This window comes from Heloderma suspectum, chromosome 3, assembly GCF_057233095.1.
Source record: "Heloderma suspectum isolate Gila_16-S chromosome 3, 16-S_ref, whole genome shotgun sequence".
NCBI lineage: Eukaryota > Metazoa > Chordata > Lepidosauria > Squamata > Helodermatidae > Heloderma > Heloderma suspectum.
This window is the reverse complement of record NC_139460.1, coordinates 153,560,028-153,588,016: the sequence shown is the minus strand read 5'-3', so window position 1 is coordinate 153,588,016 and position 27,989 is coordinate 153,560,028. Positions and strand designations below refer to the sequence as shown.

At 43.8% G+C, this 27,989-nt stretch overlaps 1 protein-coding gene across 2 annotated transcripts in view; it reads right to left on the bottom strand.

The window, feature by feature from the left end:
* Positions 1-3,330: 3,330 nt before the first annotated feature.
* Positions 3,331-27,989, bottom strand: part of GPC6 (glypican 6) — a 1,207,844-nt gene continuing 1,183,185 nt past the window's right edge. For both annotated transcript variants that reach the window (XM_084844735.1, XM_084844736.1), the window contains 3 exons: positions 16,665-16,801; positions 9,031-9,206; positions 3,331-4,424 (listed from right to left, as the gene is read on the bottom strand). In XM_084844735.1, the coding sequence (XP_084700861.1) occupies positions 4,222-4,424; positions 9,031-9,206; positions 16,665-16,801 (516 nt within the window). In that variant the 3' untranslated portion in view covers positions 3,331-4,221. The remainder of the gene's footprint in view (positions 4,425-9,030; positions 9,207-16,664; positions 16,802-27,989) is intronic.

Sequence of the window (27,989 nt, the reverse complement as noted above, 5' to 3'; positions counted from 1 at the left end):
GCAGACACCCACACAGTAACACCTTCTATGAATTAGAGCTGGGGACATGGGGGGAGTTTGCCACAGGGCTACTGTTTACGTAGGCATCACCAGATACGGAGTGTTTTGAGTCTAATTCTTCTATGGCTACTTGTTGTACGTGTGCTGCTGCGTGGTGAGGTTCAGATAATGTGACATTCAGCCCCTGAAAACGAACGCTGCCCTTCCTGTGGTCATTGTGTCTTGATTTGATCGCACAGGGGAACCTTCACAAGAACACGAAACCATAGCAGAATGAGAAAGAAACAGAATCTCTTGGTAGCATTTCTCTCTGCAAATGGATTGTACACATGCACCCTAAGTTGGTGGGTAGCAGCCAAATTTGCAAGAATATAAAGATGGTCCCATATTAATGAGTGGATGCAGGTACTTGGTTATATGACCTCCTTTGTCTTAGCAAAGGGGTGAGGGTGGGATGGCTTTCAGATCGGGGGCTGAATTAAATTTTGGAGAAGCTCTTGTTCCATAGTGAGCAGGGTTGAATGCAAAGGGGATGGGGTAAAAAATATCAGTATATTGTAGCCTAAAGCACAGCCACTAGCTAAGCCTTAAGAGAGGCTTAAGAGAGGCATTTCAACCATTTAGAATGAAGGAAAAAAGCTGAACAAAAGCTGGGAAACCACCAAACGAGGGCTGGATGGGGAAAAGAGGGTGGGGTCAGGGGAAGAGGACGTGGCCATCTGGGGAACCCCGCGGGATCAAATTGCAACCCCAGGAGAGCTAGATTTGGCCCTTGGTTCCCCACTTGTCCTCGCACTTCAGCCAGGTCAGGGGCCATAGCTCAGCAGAACAGCAGTTCAATCCCTGCCCATTTCAATTACAGCCTCTGCTTGAAGCCCTGGAGCATTGCCGGCAGCCAGGCAGTGTAGACAGAATTGGCCAAAATGGACCATTGGTGTGATGCTATATAAGGCAGTCCATTATGTGCAGATTCTCAACTAGAGATAGTGCTGGTAGTGGTGGGACACTCATAAAAGCCACAATCCAGAGAATCTTAGTCAAACTTAAGCCCCCTTGAAATTAATGGGATTTATGTTAGTCATGACCTTTGGCTACAATCCAGCAAAGGTTTACTCTGGATTCTGGATTGGATCGTGGCCAAAGATGCCTCTGTGAAATGGGCAGTGTGCCGTCAAAAATGTGCCTGGAAACATAGGCTGAATCTACACACAGCAGTTTTACCGTTATCATACTGCAGTGATAACTATTGGTGCACATGACACCGATGGGCACCAATAGTTATGACTGCAGTATGATAATGGTAAAACTGCTATGTGTAGATTCAGGGACTTTAAGAAAACAACATCTGTGCAACTCTGAATTGGGCTGACGAGGTTGGATTGTATAACATTTAAATAATGATTTAAAAAATCCAGAATCTCTCTCTTTCTGAGGATCAAACTCTCTGCATTTTGTCTTCCTATTTGACATAGCATATAATCATTAACTATATATATGGTTCATTTTAGGGGGAAGGGGTGTAAAAGTGCTCAAGTATATTTTATACATTTGTGCCATGAGCGTACTACGTTTATCACTAAATCGATAGCTAATTATAATTAGATGAAGAAACAATCATTTTGAGACATGTACAATTTACATGGTCAAGAGGCCTTAACTGCAACGTGTGAATAGCTTGCTGGAAAGCCTTTCACTAACTTTTTCTTTATCAACACTTCAAAGGGTCGTCACAGCTGGGCAATCTATACCAAAACAACTCCAGCACACTAGCCTTTTTTTGACTAGGCTCGTTTGGGTAGTAGGGGCCTGTTTTAGGCCTGCTCACCCATGTTTATCATCTGGGCTGTGATCCAGCTTGCTCTGCCCATGGAGAGCAGGGTGCAGAGGGCCTAGGACATCTGCATAAATCACCCCTCCCTTGCCATGCTTCCCTCATGCTAGGCACACTGTTCTCATGGAGTCCCTTTGGCACGTCACCTTGCAACATGCAAAAGCATGCTAGGATGGCCATGTGTCCTCTTTTACCGAGAACAGTCCTCTATTTGAAGGGCTGCCGGAGGACTGTCCTCTATGTTGAAGGTGACCTCTGTTGGAAGGGCTGTCCAGGCTACATCCAGTATAAAGAACCATAAGACGGCAAGGAGCACAGGGGCCTTGAAGTTGCCCATCAACAGTTAACGCCTGGACAGCAGGCTGAGCAAGTCACACAGGTCACCTGGTCGTAGTCTGCCCCACTATGGTGAGATGTACTGTATTTTTATTGAAATTAGAGTAAGTATTTCCAAAGTTGCATTTATACACATGAATTAGTGTAAACAAATATTGTGCCTGCTTTTGTCCTTGGTTTTTGGTGATGCATTTCCTCTTTTTCGGTGATTCATAAGTGGCCACCTTGTTCCCAGGAATGAGACTATTCCCTGTGGAAACAGCTGTGGTACCATACATTGAGATCCGTTAAACATTTGCCTCTGGTTGCTCCATGGGAAAGTGCAGGAGGGTCGTGGAGGCAGCATAACAAGGGAGGGGAAAGCTTATGCTTATCTAGCAGATCATGCTATTCCAGTGCATCCAGGGGCTACTATAACAATTGCAGGCTGTTAAAATGACTTCTGAAGAAAGCACATAAGGATGCAATCCTATGCATGTTTATACAGAAAAAAGTCCCAGCATGCTGGGAATTGTAGGACGTTTTTCTGCCTATGCATAGGATTGTGCCCTAAGAGTAGAATTTGTCATTGCAAACTCCCATTGTTCCACATATTTCCATGCCTGTTATCACATACGCCCGCACAAAAGCACAGACACAAAAAGAGGGTTAGTGTCACCTCTTTGCAACTCCATAGAGAAATGGACAACCAAAAATGCAAAAAGTTCTCTTCTTTGATCTGTGCGCTTGCCAATCATGAAAGGATGCCTTTTCCTAAGCAGCACAACAAAAATAAAAGCTGGTTGACAAAACATTTTTCCCCCTACAAAGATGTGTCAACCCTGAGCTTGTAATTAAGAAGTTAAAATCTGTGATATATATATATTTATATATATAAAAATAGATGGTCATACTAAGACTAAAAAAGTGAAAGAAATTTTGCATGTCAGTACTATATATAATTATATATATATATATTTGTGTCAACGTTTTACCAACAGAGTTCCCTTCTGATACAGAAACTAATAGATACGAAGGATGCCATTTCTATGCAAAACTAACATATTGATCCAATTACCATTATCAGTTCCTTTGAAAACTGCCATTTTCGTTTGGTAACAAACACAGCTGCAGAAAATTCTACTTGATGCCAAACCCTGCCGCTAAAGAAAAGAGATTATATCACAACAGATTAATTTTTTTTCTGTCCAAACCCTTGAGTTATTTTTTTTTTACAAGAATTGTTAAGACTTCATTACAAACTGGTGATGATGAGCAACCTGGTGGACTCCTCTGTAGATTATACACCATGAGTAAAGAGTAAACAAATTAGGACAAAGAGCATTAGAATTCAAATAAGAACTGGGCTAAACAATGTGAGTATTTTGAGAGGAATGATGCTCCTCTGTTACTAGAAGCTTTTCTGGTTTTGTTTCAAATCTATTGGCAAATCTTCTGTTTATGGCCAATGGAGTGCAAAGCATACACTTGTTCTGCAATTAAAAAAAGAAAATAAAACTCCAAGAATATTCCCTCAGTGGTAAACATCATTTTGGTGACCCGAAGTGCAATAGAGAAGCACCCCACAAAAGATGTCTTGCCTTTTCCTTGGGTTTCATTTTTAGTCTTTTTGTTGTTGTTGTGCCTTCAGGTTAGCTTGATTTTGAACAAACATCTATTTTCTTTGTTTCTTTTTCTTTGTAATGGAAAAAAAACACCCCTTGTACCCTAACCCCTTCCTTCACCCACCACCCTGACTTTCTTCCTGCAGCATAAAAGCAAATTAAGCTTTGAAAAGACTTCTGTAATAAAAATGTGAGGAAGAGATCTCTGAGGAGTGGACAGTGTCTTCACAGCTATCTGAAAGGAACAGGAGACAGTTCCATCTGGCACCTGGTACTCTTTGGGAAAGCTCAAAGGGGAGCAGGTTGTAGCGCCTTCACTCTCTTCTGGTAGAAAACTGGACTATTTTGTGGCATGGTCCATTGTCCAAGAGCATATGAAAAAGGAGAACATTGGCTGTTTTGTTTTGTTTTTCAAGTGCTAAAGACAGTCACCGCTGACCAGAGCCGGGATTATCTGCACTGCCATTGCAGTAGGAGGACCAGGCAGACGGTGAACCATGTGATTGCTGATTGGCTGGGATGGCTTGCTGAAGAGTCTACTTCCCTTCTATCCGAGTCAACAAGTGGGGCTTCCGTGGTGATGAATTCAAACTCTGTTGGACAAATGTCGTCAGTGCAACCGCTTCCACTTCCTGAGCCACTGGTCTCGTCACCTGCAGGAAGCATGGGGAAGAAAGCAGAGAAATGGCGTAAGAGAAAAGCACGTGCTTCTCATACCGGCTGATTTCTGGAGGAGCCAAACCATTAGGTCAGGGACGGGCGACTTGTGTGGCCCTCCAGATGTTTTGGCCTGCAAGTCCTATCAGCCCTAGCCATCATAGCCAGTGGTGAGGGATCATGGGAGTGGTAGGCCAAAACATCTGGAGGGCCACAAGTAGCCCACTCCTGCTTTAGGTCCAGAAACAGAGAACTAATGTGCACACTGTTCAAAACATGGAGCATGAACCAGCTTTGGCAAGCTCTCACATTCCATTTGAGTGGCTGGGTCTAGGATCTGCCTTCTGCGAGATAAAGGCCTCCACTCATGGAAGGTGCCTTCACCTGATTTTTAGGGATCCCCTCATCCCCCTAAACCACAGCTTACCCCATTCAGCAAGGTCTCCTGACTCTGTGTAACATTTGGGGGGAGGGCTGGAGGGGCTGCTGTGGAAAGGAGGGGGAGGGGAAGTCCACTTCTATCAGCGCAGTTGATCCAGCATAAAGCGGGATCCAACCCAAGATCTGGGAGCTACTGCAGGGTGGGTCTGTGCGGCACAGCTTGGATAATGTCAGGACGCAGCTTCCCATGGTGTGGGATGATGGTGACGTGGCGAAACGCTGCAGCATGGCCTCCTCCTAGAGGGCCCCAGAGCTCTGATCTTCACAGTGTGGGAAGGAGCCATGCTGCAGTGGCTCCGGTGCCACAAGGGTAATATGGAAACCGTCCCAAAGTTAAGCAAATGTAAGTCCCCCTTGACTTCAATGAGAAAATGAAATATGTCCTTAACTCTCCCCCACTGAAGTGAAAGAGGCTTTAAATGCTTAACTTTGGTTGGATCATACTCATCATTTGTGGATCAAAGAAGACACTAGAGTGAAATAGTGGACAAAAAGACTTGGCTGCCCATATGCAGCCTCTAGCACATGCAATAAAGATTCTCTGAATCATACCCTTTAAGTAGGTTGTAGGCTGAGCATAAATGCTGTATTCTCCTACTGCAAAGTCTGAATGTATTTTAAAATTGTTCTGGATACATCAAATATAAGATCCTTGAATTGTGTGTTTGGGCACAAGGAGTTCTCTCTTGCAGATTTCTTAATTAATAGCCCCTAGGTTTAAAATTCTGTGCATATGAAAATAAAAAACAAACATGCTGTGAGCATGAAGCATCAGTTCTATCCGTGATATGAATTAAGTGTCAAAAGTATGCATACATTGGCTTAATTTGTATGTGTTATTAGTCTGTTGTTCAAAGCGGTGCAGAGTTTGAGGGCCATCAGGAGGGACTACGCTGACTAAAGAGATTCCCCTCTCTGGCCACTGAATCTAGCCTTTATCTTTCTTCTAGATAACAAACTCATTTATAGCTTCAGATCAGGGAATCCAGGGGTGAAATCCAATGTTGTGCAAGTGGGACTTTCTCTTCCCTCCTGCAGTTCCCCAGCCTTTGAAAATCTGCTCTGGAGGGTCCCCAACCTTTAGGAGCAGATTTTGAGGGTGCAGGGAGTGGTGGTGCAGGGGGAAGGTGAATTGCCTTCTACCTCCATTCTGTAGATGGAAGCAGTTCCATCAGCAGGAGTACTTAATTGGATCCCATGGATCCCAGCAGGTTTCCATGGATGGTTTCCTATACAGTGGGAGCTGTGGACCCAGATTATATGTACATGTACATCTGAATGTGCACTGATATTATGCACAACTGGATGTATACCTATATTATATTGCGTATCCAGCCATGGCAAGATCCAAATATCTGCACTTCAGGTGGAATTATTTGTGCTTTAGACAAAAAGTTCTGATATGTTTCTGTCCTAGACAGCCATGGGAAATAAGAGCACAGTGGTGCAGCTAGGTAGAGCCTGGACTTAATGATCTTATGGATATGTCCTTTAGATGACCATGTGTATTACATCAGTTTTAAACACACAACTAACATTTCTCTCTTCCTCCCACCCCATGCTTTATGACTGCTTCTACAACAACAACAACAACAACAACAACAACAACAACAACAACGAAACTGCTTGTCAGCCCTGATTTAAAAAAAAAAAAATACTCTGAGGGTGTGAAGTCTTACATTTTAAACTCACTTAAATCATAGCATCATCATGACGACAGGAATCAGATGGAGTTGGCTTCTGCTAGGGGTGGTCATTTGGGGATCCCCTGGGCTGTGGTGCCCTGGCCTTTGATCCCAGGTGCACTACTCTAAGAGCAGTGGACAGCCTTATCCAGACAGACTAGGACTAGGCAGAGAACATAGCTTCATGGTAAAGAACAAGCTTTCCAAGTAGCATGTACACTACTGGCATCTTTGGTTATGGGATCTCAGGCTGCCAGGATGGGAAAGACCCCCGGCCTGTGTGACCTCAGAGAGCCACTGTCAGTAAGGCTAGAGAGCACTGGGACAGATGGACCAATGTGACCTGACCCTTATGTGTAAGGCCACTCTTTATAAAGTCAAATTTGGACAGCAACATCTTGCAGAGAGTTTCCATCAATTGGCATCACAGCCATTTGCAGTACTGGCTCCAGCTTTTTGAAAGCTCTTGGATAATTGCCCCTCAATGGCCCCCCTCCCCCAGTGAGCCTATCTTCTCATTGCCATTGTCAACAGCTGCTATGGCTCCTCCTCCTCTTTCTCATCGTTGCTCCCACTTGCTTGCTTGACGGGCCGAAAGCCAGCCAGCGAGTTGGCAGTGGCATCTGTTAATCTGGTACTGAAAAGGGTTAACAAAGAGTAAAGGTAGCTGATTTAATCTGGGAGAGGCCTACAAGAAGAGCCTCTAAAGGCCCCAGACTCATAAGCAGCTATATATTCCAGGCTCTTGACCCCTGGGCGAGAAGACCATGAAGTTTGATTCTATACTAAATTACGTTATTTCACTAACTGAGACTCTGAGATTTTTCAGGACTGTTTTTGAAGAAGGGGAAAAATGCAGCAGTCTTTACAAGCGGCTTCACAGAGCTTGTTCAAGGCCACGATGTGCTGGCAGAGTGTCTAAATGAGATGAACAGCAGAACTGAGCATGCTCAGATGCCTACTGAGAGGAGGAAAAGTACTGTTTTGGCTTCTCGTGGTGTACACCTGCTGATAAGAGAATGTCCCTACTCGATGCTAGTTGGGCAGGGAAGTGTAGCCCTGAGCACAAGCAACAACTAGGAGGAGGTGTTTGGGCGGATATGTCCAAAAATGGCCAAAGATGACCAGGAATTCAAAGAAGATATACCGAAGAACAATGCATCAATCAAGATAGCATACCCAGATGGCAGACTTTGGGTCATATGTTGAGACATTTCAAAGTAGCCCGTTTGTAATAGTGCCAAACATGTTCCCCAGACACATGAAATCATGGGAGATAGATGGGACACCTTGTTTCTGATTGGTGAGCAAATGGTCTAACCATGTGCACCCCACTCCTATTGGAGGCTGATTGTCTCATTGCTCCTTGGGCCCCACCTTTGACCAGAGCAGGGGTATAAAAGCCCAGGGAATGGGAGCTCCGGTGTGTTGGTGTCTTTTGTTCCTGCTGCTGCTGCTGCTGCTGCTCCACCTATGGACCTTTTTCGACTCTTAGACTTTGGGACTTAGAGTAATTTCTGGGTCTGGGACTTAGAATGATTTCTGAGTTTGGGACTTAGAGTTATTTCGGGGTTTGGGACTTGGAGTGTTTTCTAAGCTTGAGACTTGGAGGTTGTATCTGAAGAGGGATTTGGAATCCCATCTTCAAAGGTGAGAACTGGAATTATTCCCAAGTTTTGAGTTTTCTGTTCACTCCAACTCCTTTCTCTACTCTTCCTACGCCTAGAGGAACTTCGTAATGCTTCAGCATAAGTTTTGTATTCAAGTAAGAAGCAGGAGGAGGCCACGGGTGGGTTAACACATAGGTTGAATTATTTTTGTTTAGCTTCGAACTGCAAGTAGTAAACAGGAGTAAGTTGGAAAGACGAGTCATAACAATGCTAGAAGCTCAAGCCTTTATCTTATTGGCCAAGTTCATAGTACCAGCTTTGGCAATTGCAATTCTTTTGATTTATCTTCTGTTTTTGTTGCATTCTCTTTCCCTATAATTGCAGAGAGAATTTCTAACGCTCATATAACCACCATGCTATTTCTTTTATTTTGTATTTCCCCTGAATTTTCAGCAATAAAGCCATAAATATGGTTTCAAGTTACAATCTTGTCTGTAGTGGTGTTTTGGGTTGATGTTTACCTGTTGGGATTGCTTGGTTACCCACTGGGGTGCTTCAGACCCATTTGGTGCAGGTTCTGAGGTTAAATGGGACCGAATTTACAGTATCTACTGCTCCCCTTCTCATCACCACTCTTGTCTGGGCCAGAGCAAGAGGCAATTGGACAAGAAGGCTGCAATGGTGATGAGGAGGAGGCCCCTACTGGGATGCGGGCCACATGGGCAGGTGCCCAACCATGCCTATACTTGACACCAACTCCGACCATTTGTTTCAGCTAAGAACATCCTACAGGAGGAGTTTTATATCCCAGAAAGCAGTGTTGTGATAGAGTAGATTAAGTCTGTTTGACTGGCACAATGCCTTACTTGTGTCCTGAAAGTTCACATCGTTTCCATTGTATGCATTCTTGAGCTTGTTTGTCATGACCCTCAGGGCCATGATTTGTTGCCGTATGTAGGTATCAGGCCTGGTGATGTCCACGTCAACCTCAGGATTGTTGATCTGGTTGGTAAGCCCGTCATTCATGATCTCCGGTAGGTATCTAGGCATTGGAATGAAGAATGAAGATGAATCATTATTAAGGAAATTCCTAGAGGGGTAGTTGCAGTGTAGCAAAAACAACAGAGAGTCTTGTGGCAACTTAAAAGACTAAAAAACGTATTATGGCATAAGCATTTGTAAAGTAGAATCCATTATTCTCTGTCACAACCAAAGGTTCAATTTATCCATGCAATGCACATTTGGCATTTGCGGTAAACATGCTTACAGGATCACTCACTCATTCCAGCAGGTTATTTTTAAGGGTTGTTTTGTTTGCTTGTTTTTCAGTATGAAATTAACAAGCACCGTTTTCAGAAAGATCCCTTTAGTTGACTAGGAAACCATAGCCAACAATGTGAAACAATAAGAAATTGCGTTGATGTACACATTGGGTTGGATCCAGACTTCGTCATTTTTAGAGTAGACCAGCTGATTTCAATGGATCTACTCCAAGTATGACTAAATCTGGATCCAATCTATTAAAAAAAGCAGTTTGCTTCTTCATGTGATTCAGTCCTCAAGTAATTAATTAATTAATTAATTACTCAATCAATAACTTGCCTTTCTGCCAAAAAAAATGGCGCTCAAGGCAGCCAAGGACAAAATCCAGATTAAAATCTTAATTAAAACAACATTCAAACATATAAATAAAAACACAATTAAAAACACAACAATAAAAGAAATAAGTGGCGCCAACCAATTAGAAACCCCTTCAGCAACAGAGCAGCTTATATGCCAAAGGCATTGGTAGTACCAACGCCCAAGTATACTGTCATGCATGCAGATCATTTGGGGAAGGGGCAGGGGAAGAAAATGCTTTTCACATGAAAATGTGTCTTATCATTTAAAGGAAGAACTATTCATTATTATGACAGGTTTTCATGTGAACTCAATATTGTTAATGGTCTGTGTGAGAAATGAATGATGAATGGTTTAGAAAATGTACCATAAGAAGCCCAGTTCAGAAACTGGCACAACTTACCTGCCTCTGTGTTCCTTTCTGTGCTCCTAGATAAAAATAACCCCATTCTTATCCTCTTCAGTGTGAAGTTAGTTGAACTTTGGTCCCATTCAATGGGACAAGTTAGTCATTAGTTACATCCCACTGATTTCAGTGGGAGCCAAGTATACCAACTGAGTCTAGATCCAACCATATGTTCTAATGAAAAAATGTAGGGGCATATGGGCTTGCTAGCTAGCTACTGCAGAAATGCATTGTAATGAAAAGAAGGTTAACGAGCTATGGAATTGCATAAAACAGTGTTTTCCAAACACTGGGCAGACTCCAACAGGGCGCTTGCGCCCCCGCTGATTCCTTTCTGCCCCGTCAATTCCCTTCTGCAAGCTGTGGGTCCTGCCAATTCCATTGCACAAGTGGGACACCCCACTTATGCAAGGGAGATTTAGCGCTCCCAAAGGGAAGCCCCCAAATGAGCAGATATACTTGTTCCTGGAAGGAGGGAGGTCACCGGAGCGCTCTTATGTGAACACCGCCAACCTACCTCCTTCCAGAAACGAGCATTTCCACTCGTTTCGGGTTGTCCTGGAAGCACTCAATCGCTGCTGCACATGCAGTGGGGGCTGCTTGTACAACACAATCAGCAGGGTGGAAGAGAATCGCAGGGGCTTAAGTGCCCCATTGGATTCTGTCCTGTGTTATGAGAACACTGGGGCTCTCAGGAGCCCATCAGGAGTTCTTGAAAGGGAAAATCAGTAGAGGCAGACAAGTTTCACTGACATGACCTACCATTATGCTGTGATTCAGAATGCTGCAGCCAGGCTGTTGACCGGGGCCTGTTACAGGGACCATGCAACTCCCTTGTCACAACAGCTTCACTGGCTACCGGTCTGTTTCTGGGCACAATTCAGAGTGCTGGTGATAAAGGCTTATATGGTTTGGGAACAGGCTACCTAAAAGACTGCTTTCTCCCATATGAGCCTGCCCGGATCTTAAGAACTTTGGAAGGTGTTTTTCTTTTGGCACCATCACTTTCAGAGATGTGCTTGGTGGCAATATAAGAGCGGGCCTTCTCAGTGGCTGCTCCCAGGCTGAAGAATTCCCTGGGGACCTCTTCTGGGGATAAGATTCAGCACCCTGAACAGCTCCTTTAGAGTTCTGGCTGGTTCTGACTGAAACCTAGAATGGATGCATAATCCCACCAAAATTGGAGCCACCAGCCTCCACTGATCATGCTTCTCGAAACCTAACAGTTAGTCCCTGCAAGTATGCTCTTCAAACCACATCCGAGAATCCTTTGCAATGTGCCAGGGTTCAGTGGCAGGTCTGCAACTCATTCTTGGCTGATGAGTGATTCTAGAAAGGATTTCCTTGGAGTAGAAAGTTCAAAAACTGACTGGTCTATAACATCTGAGAAGCAGTTTTTCCATCTAAGGCTGATGCTTTCTATTGACGAATAATTAGCGGAATCTTTTACAGCAGTTGTCAGAAATTACCATAATTATCCGTAATTTGGTAACACCATCCAGGTATTTCCAACTGAATTCTTCAAAATTACATTTCAGCTTCCCATAGAAATGTTGACAAGCTTCTTTTCCGCTTAATGCCATGCTTGACAGCCTGCTCCCCTCTGCCTGCTTGGGGTTAAAATATCAAATCTGGCAGACATTCTTCTTAACAGGCCTAATCCTTCCATTTAGCCCTTCATTCACGTGTTGCAGTGAATAAACACCAAAGAGTAAAAAATATTAAATGAAATCTATAATTATCCAGGCTGCTTTCCTGCATTCTGGTAGTGCAAATATCGCTATCACTATAATGTTGTCATTAACATTACTATCATTAAATTATCATTAAACAAAACCCTGACAGGAGTTTAATTGTGATTGAGGGCCACTGCAAAATAAGGGCTCTTCTTACTTTGGCCCACCATTTCAGTACGTATTAGGAGACATTCAGATACATATTCTCATGTCATCTTTGTGGCAGCGCAGCGCCTTCTCATACCATGAAGGTGGCTTCATATCAGAAGTTGCAAGAGGAGGGACCCAAAACTGGGGCTCTTAACCTCACCGGCATTGGCTCAGTTTCCAGGATGGAAGAGGAGCTCCACTGTGGTCTTCTGCTGGGCGCCCTTGTCCTTCGGACATTATCAAATGGTGCAAGGAACCTGGCTGCGGCAGCTCTCACCGTGTTAAAGGGAAAATGAGAAATGACCCTGAGAAGCCACAGGGACCAGGTTTCTCTCTGTCCCCATCTCTCTGGGTCAAACTACACATTGCATTAATTGCATAGCGTGTCACTAAGGTTTATCTCTTTTACTCTAGAGTAAATGTGGGTGGCCCTGATTCAGATCAGCACTGCCATGCACCGGAAGGAGAGGATTAAACCTCCCCCATCGCCATTTTCTTTCTACCCCCCACTCCAATGGGGGTTAAAAAAGGAAAAAAAGTCTCAACTGGCATAAATGGAGGCTTTTTTCTTTTTTTTTTAACCCCCATGCTTGGTGGGTAGGAGGGCGGGATTTGGGAAAGCAAATGGTGATGGTGGGGAAGGTTTAATCCTCCCTTCCCAGTGTGCGATGTTCCCAGTCTGAAGCAGGGCTGCGCACATTTACTCTAGAGTAAAACAAAAGAAGAAAAGCCTCAGCTGCACCCTAGGCAATTAAAGTAATATGACCCTTTCTCTCTCTCTCTGAAGCAGGGGTGGCCCAAGAATTTTTGCTGTCTGAGGCAAAAGGCAAGAGCCTCCCCTCATTCCATGTACAGAAGTCAACAGGACTGGCAGCTGAATCTTACTTCAACACTGGTGACGGGACAGCATCCTCACCCACACCTGAGGTCAGCAGCCTAGTTTACAGGGAGCAAGGCAGGCTATGTAACACACACAACTCTGTCTTCTGACAGAGAGGAGTAGCCAAAGGGCTCACCACTGACCCCCACACTGCTTCACTTTGCCTAATGGTAGGGCTGGCCCTGCTCTTTAGGGAAGATGCTGGGGAGAGGGGAGTGAGAGAGACGGAGGGATTTCATTTCTGAGGTTGGGGAGGGACCATAGCTCAGTGGCAGAGTGCATGCTGAATGCCCCTGGTTCAATCCCTGGGGGGATCTTCATGACAACAGAATGAGAAGCACATTGGAGGATTACCCAGATTTTCATGGAATTGGCTTTGGTCCGTCAGGGACACACAAAAGAAGAAAAGCTGAGTGTACCGTACTGTAAAATCAATTTTTCAGGGGTGTCAGAGCGCTTGAAAGGAACATACTTCTGGGTGGGGTGGGGGGAGTAGAACTGATCATCATCAGACTGGCAGGGGCTGCTCAACCAATGAGAGAGGCTTGTTTCCCCGCCCCCGTGCAGGCTCCCTCCTGCTACTATGTTATTATAAATGGAGAGCAACTAATTCACAATTCTGAAGGCTCCCTCCTCCTCCTACATTATCTTCCCACCTTTTCCCCAATGTGTGCACTTTTGCCTTGAGAAGCCAAAATCCCTGATTCTGCAGTGCAACATCTGAAGGCACTTCCTGAGAGCAGCCCAGCCCCCCAATTTCACCCCATTCCAGCATTCTGCTGTGGAATTATTGCTTCCTACCCCCCCTTCTCCTTCTCCCTGCTAGCAATGAGCTGAGAAGTTCCCATTGTCTAAAAAGATTGCTACTGTGACTTCTCATAACAACAGAGAAACTATAGAACATCAAAGAAGCACAGCATTGAGATAGCAATTTCATGGAGAAGCGAAAGAGCACTTTAGGGCAAGTTACTAAAGTTAGTCTTTAACCCTTTAAACTTTTTAACGCTTTACCATATGCATTGAGATCTGTTAAAGATTCACTGCAGGGGAGTGAGATTTATTTCTTACTTATGAGTAAACATGCACAGGAAGGGGGGATATGGGAAAACTACTTGGATTGGGGAAACGAGGGAGTGGGGCATCACATCCCCTTGACCATGTCACTAACAGGTCACAGAGGCATGCCTAGGGTTTAATGTGGGGGGTGGGGGGCATGGCACACTGTGGCAAACCCGCCAGGGAGCTGCTTTCAGTAAAAAAGTTGGAGTAAAAGGAGTTTCAGAAAATGCGGCTTTTCAAGAGGGAAGCGGCTGGTTGGCAGCAGATTGGTGACGACGTCATCTATTGTGAAGGACCTCAGACTGCTGTAACTTTGGAAATCGCTCATGAAGACAACTCCCCTGTCATCTCCAGAGCTTTTGTTTGTTGCTTATTTCAAGGGTTAATACTGGTAATTTCCAATATTTTCATATCAACTCTTATAGCATAAGCAATCTAGCCAAGGGGATCATACAATCATTTCTAAAGTTACATCAATCTATAAGAGCCTCTTGCTTTTCAAGTGCATCTCATTGTTAAAAAAATCTTTTGAGGAATATTGTTTCCGCACAATCTTTTCAGAGTACAAAGAGTGGCAGAGGCAGAGCTGCTGTGTGTTGTGCAAAGGGCCAAAATGTTCAGAAGTGCTATGATTGCATTTTCATTTGTTCGTTAGCGTTCCATCTGCATCAAACAATTTCTCACACCCACATCTCCCAACGCCTTGTTTGTACATGACCCGATCAAATGACATTGCTGATAATAAGGCATTCTTGGCTGACTTTCAACAACAACAAAAATGGCTAGAAAGAGCAATCCTTCTGTGTGTGATTTGTTAATTGGTGGCCTAGAATTAACTCTGGCTGGCCTCTATTTAATTAGCAGTGGCAGGTTTAAGGAATGGAGGATTATAATAACCACAAATGATCTTGACATACTGACTTCTTCAGAAGGATGGCAGACAATTTTCTTTGCCACAGCCTGAGTTAGGAATGAGCTAAAAGTTTACCTCATGTTGAAGGATACAACACAGGGCATTCACACCTAAGGCATATCTGCTAGAAATACAGGGGCATTGTCAGACACTTAAAAGATTCAGGGCTCAGACCCATAGGAGACAAATTATCAATTTTGCATATTCTAATTTGTATCTCTATATGCAAATTTAGAAATAATTTATTTAAATATCACAGAAGGCAAAGACAGCCAATTAATTTCTCATTGAAATTACCACAAATATCATAGATTATTCAATTCAATTTCACTCCAGACCATCCCCAAACTCTTCAATTACAATTAATTTCCAGTCTCTTGCTGGTCCTTCCAAGAGATTGGAAAGTCTTCTCCCCCATCCTAGTTTTCTCACTTTTCTTCCTAGAGGAAAACTGCCCTCACCTCATGCAATTAAGCGTAGAAGAAGTACGTCCATTAACACAAATGGAAGTCATCCCCCACCTTAATTGCCTTGCTGGGGAGGGGTGTTGGTGTTGGAGGGTGTTCCAACTGCAGTCCCTCTTGAAAATCGTCCCCCTGCATGGAAACTAAGCTAAGAAAGAAATCTTCCATTGGCATCAGTGGACACTTAGGGCCCTGGGAAATAGATTCAGGTCTAGCAACACCTATGTATAAACACATATCAGTTTTATACCAGTTTAACTATCATGCTTGCTAACCATGAATTCTGGGACTTGTAGTCTGGGAAGAGTACTGAGGGCCTAACTTCATGTGACGCTCAATGCGTCACTGCCAATCACATCAGGTATTTTTGTTTATTTAACAGTAAGCATACCTCTCCCCCCCTGCCCCCCACCCTGATTTTTATTGGGACTGGAGCACACAGGGAGAGGAAGTTTTATCCTTCCCTTCCCAGCTGTGGTCCCTGCAAAAATTGCTCCCATGGGAAAAAAGCTCCTGTTGGTAACCACGGCAGGGGAGGGGGCAATTGCAATGCAGCGGGATGTGATTGACAGTGATGCATTTAGAATAATGTGTAGTCCAGCCCTAAGAATTTTTTGTGAACAGATGCTTTGCCCTTGGCTCCCAACTACAGTTTCTGTGGGGTGGGAGGGGGATTTTAAAGTTTAATTATAATACATATTTTATTTCTACGTTTGTATTTTGTTCAGCACCTTTGGTTGACAACAAAGTGTCTTTACATGCTAACACATTTATAATGGCATTATATTACTATAATGGTTGTCTGTCTGTCTGTCTGTCATCATCATTATGATGGCCCTTTTCATTACATCCTGACATATTTTAATATATGGATGCAGAACATATATGTCCTAAAAAAATTATATGACAACAGGCCTTGAGACCAAAAACCTTGATTTTGACTTCTTTAAGTTACCAACTGGCTAAGCTGTACCAGACTAAGGTTCCAGAAGAAATGATTCTCTAACCATAGCACACCTTCTTGAAATGGTACTTTCTATACATTATTCCCGATTCTTCTGTTTACAGATATGATGGAAATGGAGAGAGAATCTTTGAGTTGTCCTTGGTAAGAAGTGCCACCAATCCTTGTAAACATTCAACATAGTATTTCTGAACATGGCTTCACAAAGTGAAGACTGTTGAACACTGCATGGTTTCTTGGAAGTTAAATATGCAGGTATCCATTGTTATGTCTCTACCCCACCCCACCCCACCCCACCCCACCCTTACTTGGCTTTGGTATGCCCATTCCAGCAGTCCTCCTCATTTGACAGGCCAGCTGTCACGCTTTCTTCCTTGCAGATAGTGTATGGTAACGTTGACCAGAACTTTTTGGAAAGCTTCAGTTTTTCTTTAATGTCCGTTACCTGAGCAAAAGACAAAGGAAGGGTGTTTGGTTAAAAAAGTGAGTAGATTCATTGCTCTTTTAAAAATGGTAAATATAATTCTTGATGGTTGTGACAATTTAGGAACTCTAGATGGATTTCTATATGTATTTCTATATCAGTGGCACTGCTAGGGCTGGAACACAGGGTGAAGGTCTGGGGCCCCATGGCTCAGGGGGACAGTGAGCCAATCTTGGGCAGGCAGTGATGACAGCGGGCCAGTGGTGGCAAGCCACTATGTACTATAAAGTAAAGTGTTGCATCAGCCAGTAGAGGCTGCAGTTGCACACTATTTCAATTTAAAGAATTGCCCCAAGTGTGGGGGTAGCAGCAAGCTGAGCCAATCGGATGCTGCTGGGGGGGGCAATAAAGACACTGGAGCAGCAAGCTCTCACCACTATGGTGCCCTCATGGGCTGCACCCCCCCCCCCCGGCAGTGTCTAATTTGTTCAGCTCACTGCCACTCTATCACTTGGGGACATTTTAAAATGTAAAATAGTGCGCAGCTGCAGCCTTGACCAGCCAGTACAGTGATTTCCTTTGCAGTACATGCCAGCAGGCAGCAGCCCAACCAGCAAAAGGTGAGAAGAAGTGGAGGAAAATGTTGTTATCATTGCCGCCACCAGTTGTTAAAAAAAAAAGCAGGGCAGCAGCAGGGTGGGTGGGCAGGCAGGGAGCAGTGGCATCAGTGGCCAGGGGGAGTGGGGCACCCCCAGAAGGCACCTTGCTGGTGCCTCCTCCAACCTGCCAGCACCTCTGACTGGATTAAGATACAAAACGCTTTAGACGCCAGTCCTGTCATGAGCCAGAGGTTCCCCATGCCTGCCATACCCACTTACCTGGTTGTGTACCTGGTGTCCCCCATCCCATATTTTATCCTCACCCAAAATGGATGACCCTTGAGTTCTTTGGATGAAGGGTGGGATACCAGTGTAACAAAGAAAGAAATGTTTTCAAATTTCATACCCAAGCTTTGATTTCTGCATTTATGATGGTGGCTCTTATGAAAGCCAGCTCATTCCATACCAAGTATAATGGAATTAGGATTAGGGGTCAAGTCTTAATGAATGGCTTCAAAAGAACTCATGACAATTTGTTCTTAAGACTAAAGGAATAAAACCTGCCTTCAGTTTCATTCAGTTTCAAGACAGCCATTTAGTCATTGCATTATTTTCTGTGGCAATCTACCACTTTTATCTTTACCTCTGAGGAAACTGGGCCTTCATTTTTTTTTAAAGGGAGGGCATACCATCCCTGCAGGACTCCAACTCTGTGAGAAATCATATTGTAGGTGACAGAAACATCTGAAATTATCTGACACATCTGAAGTACTATGCGTTTTTTTTTAATAGTAACCGCAATCCTCTATAGATAGAATAATATAATTGCTTATTATAGGGTTGCCGACTGAGTGGGTCCAACCAGTTTTAATTGCTTAGGGCTGTGTAGAAGTAGCGGGCACAAATGCCTTTAGGAGAGCTGTGCACCATCCCACATGTGGTTGCAGCAACGCCACTCTATTTTGTTGAACGTGTGCATGTCCTGTGCAGTGGGGCAACTACGGCTGGGCTTCAGGGCCTAAGTCTAGGGTTCCTCATTCTAGGGATCCCCCAAATGACCACCCAGAGAGTGGCAGGTGGGGGGTGGGGCAGTGGCAAACAGGCTCAGTATCAGCACCTGAGCTGGCATGGGTGTGACATGGCCCACCAGGGCTGATAATGCTTGCTGCAGCATCCTTTCTTCTGATACATACATACATACATGTAAAGAGAGAGCAGTGAGTGTGTACGTGTGTTTGTGTGCTGGCTACACATGTACATGGTTACAGATGCTCATATTATTATTTTCACTTTTAAACTATATTATCCTTTTCTACAACAAAATGATGCTTATTCCCTTGTACATGTGTTTAGCAGCTGGTTGGCAGATGCAAACGCCATTTTGTTCCTGTAGCCATGATGGTGCTAGGATTTAAGTGAGCTTGAAATGAGAAACTGCACATGGTCAAAGTATTTCATTTTTTCTATCAGAGGTTTTTTTTGTGCTAACCTATTAGGAATGTAGAAGCAATTGTGAAGCACGGAATGGTGGCAGGGAAGGGGAAAAAAGAAATAGTAGCTGTCTGCTGCACAACACATGGCTCTCTAATGGCCCCCTCCCTGCCTGTAAGACCATTATGTCCAGGGTCTCAAATGACCTAGCTGCAACACTGGTCCAGTGTCATTTTAGGATGCCTCTGTAACCATGGCGCTTTGCTCAGGCTCCCCTCCACACATTCAGTCAATGTGTGCAAGGTGGAAGATTGCACCTTCCAATCTCCGCTCGCTGGGCCACATGTGTGTAGAATAAGTACACCCAGTCAGGTATCCTTGTCATGCCAAGGTTCTTGACAACATGTGCAGGTCCATACATGTTCTAGCCACAAAGACTTGGGGGGCATGGCCAGTGGCCAAGATCCCACTCCTCCTGACTGAAGGCATGCAGGGAGGGAGGCATGAGATGAGGGCTATTATACCTCATTGAGGCTTTGCCACCTCTTCTAAGTAGGGAGGTACAGGTTTTGGAAAATCTGTTCCATCTGCATTTTGCAGATTCTCAGGTGCCTTTTGTTCCATCATTCACTCATGGGAAAAATTAGATTTTTTCCAATTTCCTGAATTTGTGCAAATTTGTAATTGTGCAAATTTGCACTTGTGAAAATGTGCAAATCCCCCCCAAATGTGCATTTTTATGCTTTAGCCTATGGGGGAAATGCACATTTTCAGCTGGCTTTTTTTAGTTTACGTATTTTTCTACAACTAAATTTGTGTAAAATTCTGGAAAGTTTTTTAAAAAACACAACAGTCCGTAAGTCTGCAGATTCAGAAAAAGCAAGTCTGCTGTGAAATTTGCAGGTTGGATTCATAGAAATCCAAGCACATTTGATCCTATTGTGGATTTCTCCGACATCCCTTCTGCTAAGGTTGCCCAATGTTTTCTTATTCATCACAACAACTGGATCAAAATCATCATAATAAAAAGCATGTATTTTATACAATCGCTCATAGAATCAGGATGTTAGGAGGTCAACAGCCGTTTGTTGACATTTGTTAGCATCTGTCTGGAGCCTTTGGGGATAGAGGTTTTAGCCTTTTCAGATGGCTGACAGCAGTGGAAACTAGGAAAAATCATGCAAGAGCTCAGAGGTCCTGGGCAAGAATTCTTCCCTATGCATCGCTAACAGAGAATTTCCCTCTGTGTATGCCTAGGGTGGTCTGCCTGAGATGAACAGAAGGGAGAGAAGATATCAGCGCCTGAGCCTGGCTGATATGGGACAATAAGTTAAAATCACCACCTTCTTTCAATTGTAACTAATTTTAGGTATTTACAGTACTTATGTACTGCACAGCAACTAAGGTCTGGGCAGTTTACAATAAAAATTTTAAACCGTTGAAAAATAAAATAAGAACATGGGGATCGATTCAGGACTAACCATATCTAGAGGAGACCTACTGAAATATATGGGACCCAAGTTTGTCATGATATTTCAATGGGTATGCTCCAGGGATGGGGAATATCAGGCCTGGGGGATAAATCTGGCCTTCCTGTAGTTCCAATCCAACCCTCTGGGGCTCCCTAGATGGCTATGCCACCATCACCCTTTCCCCCAACCACCCCCTGACCCCACCCACTTTCTCCCAGCCACCAATTGTTTGGTGGTTTCCTGACTTTTGTGCAGTTTTTCTCCACTCTAAAAGGGTGAAATGCCCCTCCTAAGGCCGAGTTACTGGGCAGTAAGAGCATCAAGCTAAAATTCAGAAGTCATTTCGCATTTTAGCCCCACCCCTTGCCTTTGGCTCCACCCCGTTTGCCCACCCCATCCTGGAATGTGACCCCCAAGAGCTTCTCTGAAGTTGAATTCAGGCCTTGGGCTGAAAGAGGTTCTCCACCTCTGGTCTTCTCCAACTATGCTTATGTCTGGATCCAACCAATGAAGTCTAAAACAGAAGAAAGCCAGCAACAGCATAAAACAACACAAAATCATTACTGGCAATCCATTACTGCTGGATATTCCAGTGCCCTTTTGAAAAATCAGGACGCAAAGCTAAATGGAGAATAGTGATTTTGACTCATCCCTAATGCTGCTTTTCTGAAGCTGTACCACTTTACTGTGAGGAATGGCTTCCGTCCTCTAGATTAGTGGTTTCTGAACTGTGTTCCAGAGAAGCTTATCGGGTTTTCTCAATGAGAGAGAGATCAGTAGTAGTCGACAGTCTTCTGTTCATGAGAGCTTACTCACTACTACTGATCTTCCTGTGAAATGCGTAGCTTCAAGGTTGGGTGGGATGTTTTCTCGAGCTTGCTTAGTTAACGTGGATGGTGAATCAATGGGGAGGCCTGCCACTGCATGAAATCAGTGTGCCCCCTAGAAGATGTCCTAGAATCCTGTGCCACAGTCTAGGGTCCTTTGGCAATAGCGGGTGCAGAAAGCAGACCCTGTGAGTAGAAAGTTAGGGCCACAACTGACATTACTTTGCGCAGCTATACTTTCCCTGCCTTCCCACCTCATTTTTAAAAAACTCCAGAGGAGCTGCAGGGCACCCAATCTGGATTGGAATCTTAGCATGGAGGGTAGGGGGGCTTTTAAGATCCTGATCGGTTCGCCTGTATTTGATCTAGAGTAAAAAAAAAAAAGAGGAAGAAGACAAAGCTGTTAGACACATTTAAAATAATGCCTGTTTTGGCCCTCAGACAATCAGACCAACTTGTATATGCCATGACTTGTCATATACAAAGAAAAGAGTGTTAGAGCCTCAGTGAGAAGATCTAGGCCTGCAGTCTTAAAACACATTTAATTGATTTTAATACTGCCTCCTTAGAAAGCATCCATGTCACTCTTCCATTCTGTTGTGACAAGTGAACTGTGTTGCTTTTGTAGGACTTTTGTCACTTCCTCCCCTCCTTTAACGATTAGAAGACCATCTCATCCTCTAGATGGCAGTATTGGCCAACATGTTCCTTTTCCTTCCAGCCAGGGCAGCCATCCCAAGTACACACAAAATATTACACCCGAAATAAAATTGTAGATTGTTCTACTGAATATAAAACTGACAGGCCTGATATTTTAAAACTTGAAACTGACAGGCTGCTATTTTAATGAGGTCTGCCTGAGTCAAGGTTAACCAAAGCCTTAGTTCCTTACAAAACGTTAAGCCCTCAATTCTCAGCAAGAGACTGCACAATGTTAGGTCTATTGATAGCTTCACAGGGTTCCTAAAATTGCATCACATACGTATTTTACACAACAAAGGGCTTTTGATTTCTGATTTAGAATAAAACATTGAACAAATTTAATCATAAAAAAAGTTTCTGATTTTGTTGTTGTTGCAAAGAATAGCAAGATATGGTTAGCTCCCTGACATCTAGGGACAAACGGGCACTTTTGTGATTTGTAAAATAAAGTTAGTGAGCTCTTTGTTTTAAGGCAAATAAATCTCTTTTCCCTTTGACATTAAACAAACAAAACAGAAACACCCTGGAAGGTAATTAAAGCACAGTCCTAAGCATGTGTGCCCTTACGCATTTGGATTGGGAAATGTCAAATGTGTTTAAACAGTGTATATTCAATTTCTCTTCCATATTCGATGTTGCATGGCAAAGTCAAATGTGATGCTTCACATGTGACAATGTTCTAAGACCAGACTATAAGCCCAATTCAGACATTTTTTGGCCCCCACACATTCAGCTGCAGAAGTGTGCGGTGCCTTCAGAGGGCTTGCAATGTGGCCAGGAACATATGAAGGTGCTACTGTATAAATCAGTGTCTCCATATGTGCATGCGTGTGTATGGTGTATGGAGCTGCTGTGATTTGCATGATAAAGGCAGCCCAAAGGCCACTCAGAAAAGGATCCTTATGAACTCACAGTGGCCAGATGTCCACACTCCCCACATGGAGGCACCTGTTCATATCACTAGCACCTCCAGGCAGTCCCACTGATATCATTGCACACCCCCCCCCCCATTTTAGCCTTTCTCCGTGCTGGAAAAGTCATGGAGTTCCATGCCTCTCCCAGCATGGAGAAAGAGACTCAGTTGCCAGTGGAAGGAGTAGACGCTTTGTCCAGTGTTGGCCAAGACCCTGGCTTCGTGCAGCACCTGGTGTCCCCATGGGGGCACCATGCACTGCGCAAAGTGACTTGGCTAGTTCACGGCACCCCCAAGGCACTGCATAAAGTGACTCAACAGACACTGGGAAGAGTGGCCGCTCTTCCCAGCACCAACCAAGTCCCCTTCACAGCTGAGTCCTCCCACCTAAGTCTGTCCCCTGCTGTTATCTCCAATCTGAGTTCAGAAATAACAGTGGAAATTCATCCGGTGGGAATCCTCCAGTGGTGGGGCTTGGAGGCCAAACCCTACCCCCTAGAGGAATCCCAGGAGGTTCTGTGTGCCATACTGGGGAGCCCAGTGGGCCAGATTAGGGCCAGCTGGCTGGGGGGTTCTGTACTCCAGGTGTAGAGAGAAAATGCAAACAATGAGGTCACAGGTTAAAAAATACAAAATATGACAATTCCATTAAAACTTACATGTATGTCAAATAACAGAGAGACCATTTACCAAGCAATGTTGATAATAACACAAACACCCTGGCGGTGGTAGTTAACACTTGCAGTGGGATTTAAATAACCAAAACCAAAAACTATTATCTCTATTTAGTCCACAGATGACTGAGCCAAATGTCTAAATAAGTTATTAGTCTGCTCTTTCATGCTAGAGTCTAGTTATACATCTCAAAAGGGATATTGTAGAGCTGGAAAATACACAGAAAGGGGCAACCAAAAATGATCACGGGGCTGCAGCACCTTCTTGGATGGGAACTAAATTTTAAATTTTCTAAATTTTAGTTTAGAAAAAAAAGTTACTAAGGGGGAGGGAAATTTATAACATTATGCGTGGTGCAGAGAAAGTGAAGCAGAGAGTTGTTTTCTCTCTCATAATGTTAGAACATGGGGGCATCCAATGAAACTGAATGGTAGGAGTTTCGGGAACACACAGAAGTACTTCTTCACACAGTGCATAAACTATGGAATTCACTACCACAAGATGTAGTGATGGCCACCAACTTGGTCAGCTTTAAAAGGTGATTCTGCAAATTCATGAAGGGTAAGGCTATCCATGGCTCCAAGCCATGATGACTATCACCTCCAGTGTTAGAGGCAGTATGCCTATGTCTACCAGTTGCTGGGGAACATGAATGGGATGATGCTATTGCACTTATGTCCGGCTCGTAGGTTTCCCATTGGGGTATCTGATCCACTGATCTGGCCCACTGTGGCAAACAGGATGCTGCACTCGACAGAGCCTTGGTCTGACCATGCAGGACTCTTCCTGTGTTCTTATGCTCTTGTTTTCATGCTTCTGTAAAACACCCAAGGTGAGGGAATCATACATCTCCTCTACAGCTGAATGTCCGTATTGGAGAAAGATCTGCATTTCTGCTGAAAATGATATTTTAGGCTCTTGCTTTGCCCTAAGCACTTGTTGTTGTTGTTCAGTCGTGTCCGACTCTTTGTGACCCCATGGACCATAGCACGCCAGGCCTTCCTGTCCTCCGCTCTCTCCCGGAGCATGCTCAAGTTCATATTCATTGCATCGGTGATACTATCTAGCCATCTCATCCTCTGCCATCCCCTTCTCCTTTTGCCTTCAATCTTTCCCAGCATCAGGGTCTTTTCCAGGGAGTTTTCTCTTTGCCAAGAGTGGTGGCCAAATATTTGAGCTTCAGCTTCAGTATCTGTCCTTCCAATGAGCAGTCAGGGTTGATTTCCTTTAGGATTGACTGATTTGACCTCTTTGCAGTCCAGGGGACTCGTAAGAGTCTTCTCCAGCACCACAGTTCGAAAGCATCAATTCTTCGGCGCTCAGCCTTCCTTATAGTCCAGTTCTCACAGCCATACATTGCTACTGGGAAAACCATAGCTTTGATTATACGAACCTTTGTTGGCAAGGTGATGTCTTTGCTTCTTACTATGCTGTCTAGGTTTGCCATAGCTTTCCTCCCAAGGAGCAAGCGTTTTTTAATTTCATGGCTACAGTCACTGTTTGCGGTGATCTCGGAGCCCAAGAAAATAAAATCTGTCACTGTGTCAGGAGCGCCCTGGAGGCCTCTTTCAGTCTACTCCAATAGCTAACTCAAGACACAGACAAAAGGATTCTTTTCAAGGCTTTAATCCTTTTACAACTTAATTACTCTTTCAGATGCTAATCACCAGTGACTAAGCAAGGAACAGCAGAGTAGCCTATGCTCCAGGTTAGGCAGCTGGTCCCCATTTCAAAGAGAATTACGGGAAGACCCTGAACTTATGGGCTAGGGAGAGGTCCTCCCTCTTTCCCTTGGGTCCTTGGGACGTCACCATTGCTTGTGCACCAAACAAGTGCTACGCCTCCTTTCTGCACCCTCCAGCTGTCGTCGCTCCCGGCGTCGAGCGTCCAGCAAGCCCCCTCCCACACTCTCTCGCTGCCAGGGTCATCTATCTATCTATCTATCTATCTATCTATCTATCTATCTATCTATCTATCTATCTATCTATCTATCTATATCTATCTCAGGAATGCTGGCAGGAGGAATCTTTGCCAGCTGTTGTGCCTGTGAGAGATGAGAGCGCTCCTCTCCCACAGATTACTGTTCCTCCTCAGAATCAGAACTGCTCTGGGGCTCTATTGTCTCAGTTTCCACCCTGACACACTGCTTCCATTTCTTCCCCTTCTATATGCCAGGAAGTGATGGGGCCAGGTGCCATGATCTTAGTTTTTTTAATGTTGAGTTTCAAACCAGCTTTTGCACTCTCCACTTTCACCCTCAACAAGAGGCTCTTGAGATCCTCTTCGCTTTCTGCCATTAGGGTGGTATCGTCTGCGTATCTGCGGTTGTTGATAATTCTCTCGGCAATCTTAATTCCGACCTGTGATTCATCCAACCCGGCGTTTCTCATGATGTACTCTGCATATGCGTTAAATGAGCAGGGCGACAATATACAGCCTTGTCGTACTCCTTTCCCAATTTTGAACCAATTGGTTCTTCCATGTCTGGTTCTTACTGTTGCTTCTTGACCCTCGTACAGGTTTCTCAGGAGACAGGTAAGGTGGTCTGGTACGCCCATCTCTTTAAGAATTTGCCACAGTTTGTTGTGATCCACACAATCAAAGGCTTTAGCATAGTCAATGAAGCAGAAATAGACGTTTTTCTGGAATTCTCTTGCTTTCTCCATGATCCAGCGAATGTTGGTGATTTGATCTCTAGTTCCTCTGCCTCTTTGAAACCCAGCTTGTACTTCCGGTAGTTCTCGGTTCACATACTGCTGAAGCCTAGCTTGTAGGATTTTGAGCATCACCTTGTTGGCATGTGAAATGAGCACAATTGTACAGTAGTTTGAGCATTCTTTGTCATTGCTCTTCTTTGGAATTGGAATGTAAACTGATCTTTTCCAGTCTTGTGGCCACTGTTGAGTGTTCCAAATGTGTTGGCATACTGAGTGCAGCACAGCATCATCTTTTAGGATTTTAAATAGCTCGGCTGGAATACTGTCATCTCCGCTAGCTTGGTTGTTACTAATGCTTCCTAAGGCCCATTTGACTTCACTCTCTAGGATGTCTGGCTCAAGTTCAGTGACCGCACTATCATGGCTACCAGGCGCATTAAGATCTTTCCTGTATAGTTCTTCTGTGTATTCTTTCCACCTCTTCTTAATCTCAACTGCTTCTGTTAGGTCCCTGCCTTCTTTGTCCTTTATCATGCCCGTCTTTGCACAAAACGTTCTCTTGATATCTCTGATTTTCTTGAAAAGATCTCTAGTCTTTCCCATTCTATTGTTTTCCTCGATTTCTTTGCATTGTTCATTTAAGAAGGCCTTCTTGTCTCTCTATTCTATTGCTATTCTCTGGAACTCTGCATTCAGTTGCATATATGTCTCAGATTGTTCATGTATATAATTTTGAATTCATGATCCCATGGGTTTGTACCCAGTGTGAGTCCTGCTTAGAGTAGACCCATTCAAATGAATGGGACTTAAGTTAGACTAACATTGGATATAATCCATGATCTTTTGCAGGAAGATCTATTGCAAAAGCAGGGTCGTTTATACAGTTTCAAATCTCATCATATTTGCATCCTCTCTCTCTCCTTCCCTCCCTCCATTTAGTCACCTTCTCTGGATGATTGTGAAATAAGAATGTGTGTGCATTGTGAACAACCACAACTCCCTCCAAAATGGAAAAAGACAGATGAGGCAGCTGAAAATATGGAAGTATAATTTAGTATTCAAAATGATAAACACACACACACACACACACTTCTATCTCACAGTAGAACTGCACCCACTTCAATATCATACTCAACTGTACGATGTAAGCTCCAGAAGTAAAACAAAAACAAACCTCCAGAAATTCAAAGGAAAGAAAAACTTAACTCCCTGAAGCAGAAATCTGAAGAATACCTGTAAAAGCTTTTCCTTTTCTTAGACAACTTGGGATCTGTGTTAAAAAGCTAAGTCGTAAATCTGATTCAAGAAAATCCAAAGCATTCTGAAGGAGATGCATTGTGGATGGGTAAAAAAAAAGAAAGAAAAGCATCGGAAGCACACAAGCATCTTAAAGATGAAGTGCTTGGGGCTTTTCTATGACACATCTTTAGCTAAGTGCTAAAATTTCAGGCACAAACTTTCATCTCTTGAAGAAAGTAGAGGCAGAACAAGATCTCAGGCAAACAGATAATAATAGAAAGTTGAATTTCTACATCTTCTCCACTGTCTATGAAAACCCCTTTGATTGTAGTGAAGAAATGGTCCACCCTTTCAATCTTTTTTGAAGATAATTAGCAAAGTCAGTATAGTTAAGTAATGGGTGGGTGGTTATATGGACTTAAAGCAGATCTACTTTCATTTATCACTGAATCAATAAACTGGAGGTTTAATCTTTTTCTATCAATGTATGAAATTTGATGGATATTGATATTCATTTATGCATGTTGACAATCCAAGTCAAATGATATGAATATCCAACAGTGCCAGAAATACACTAGGAAACAATTGACAGTCATCTAAGTCTGATTGTCAGCCTTCATTGGTGTCTATCTGAAAAATGGGGAAATGCATATCTATGTTTGGTCAGCCTCAAAATCAATTCAGGATTGCCAGC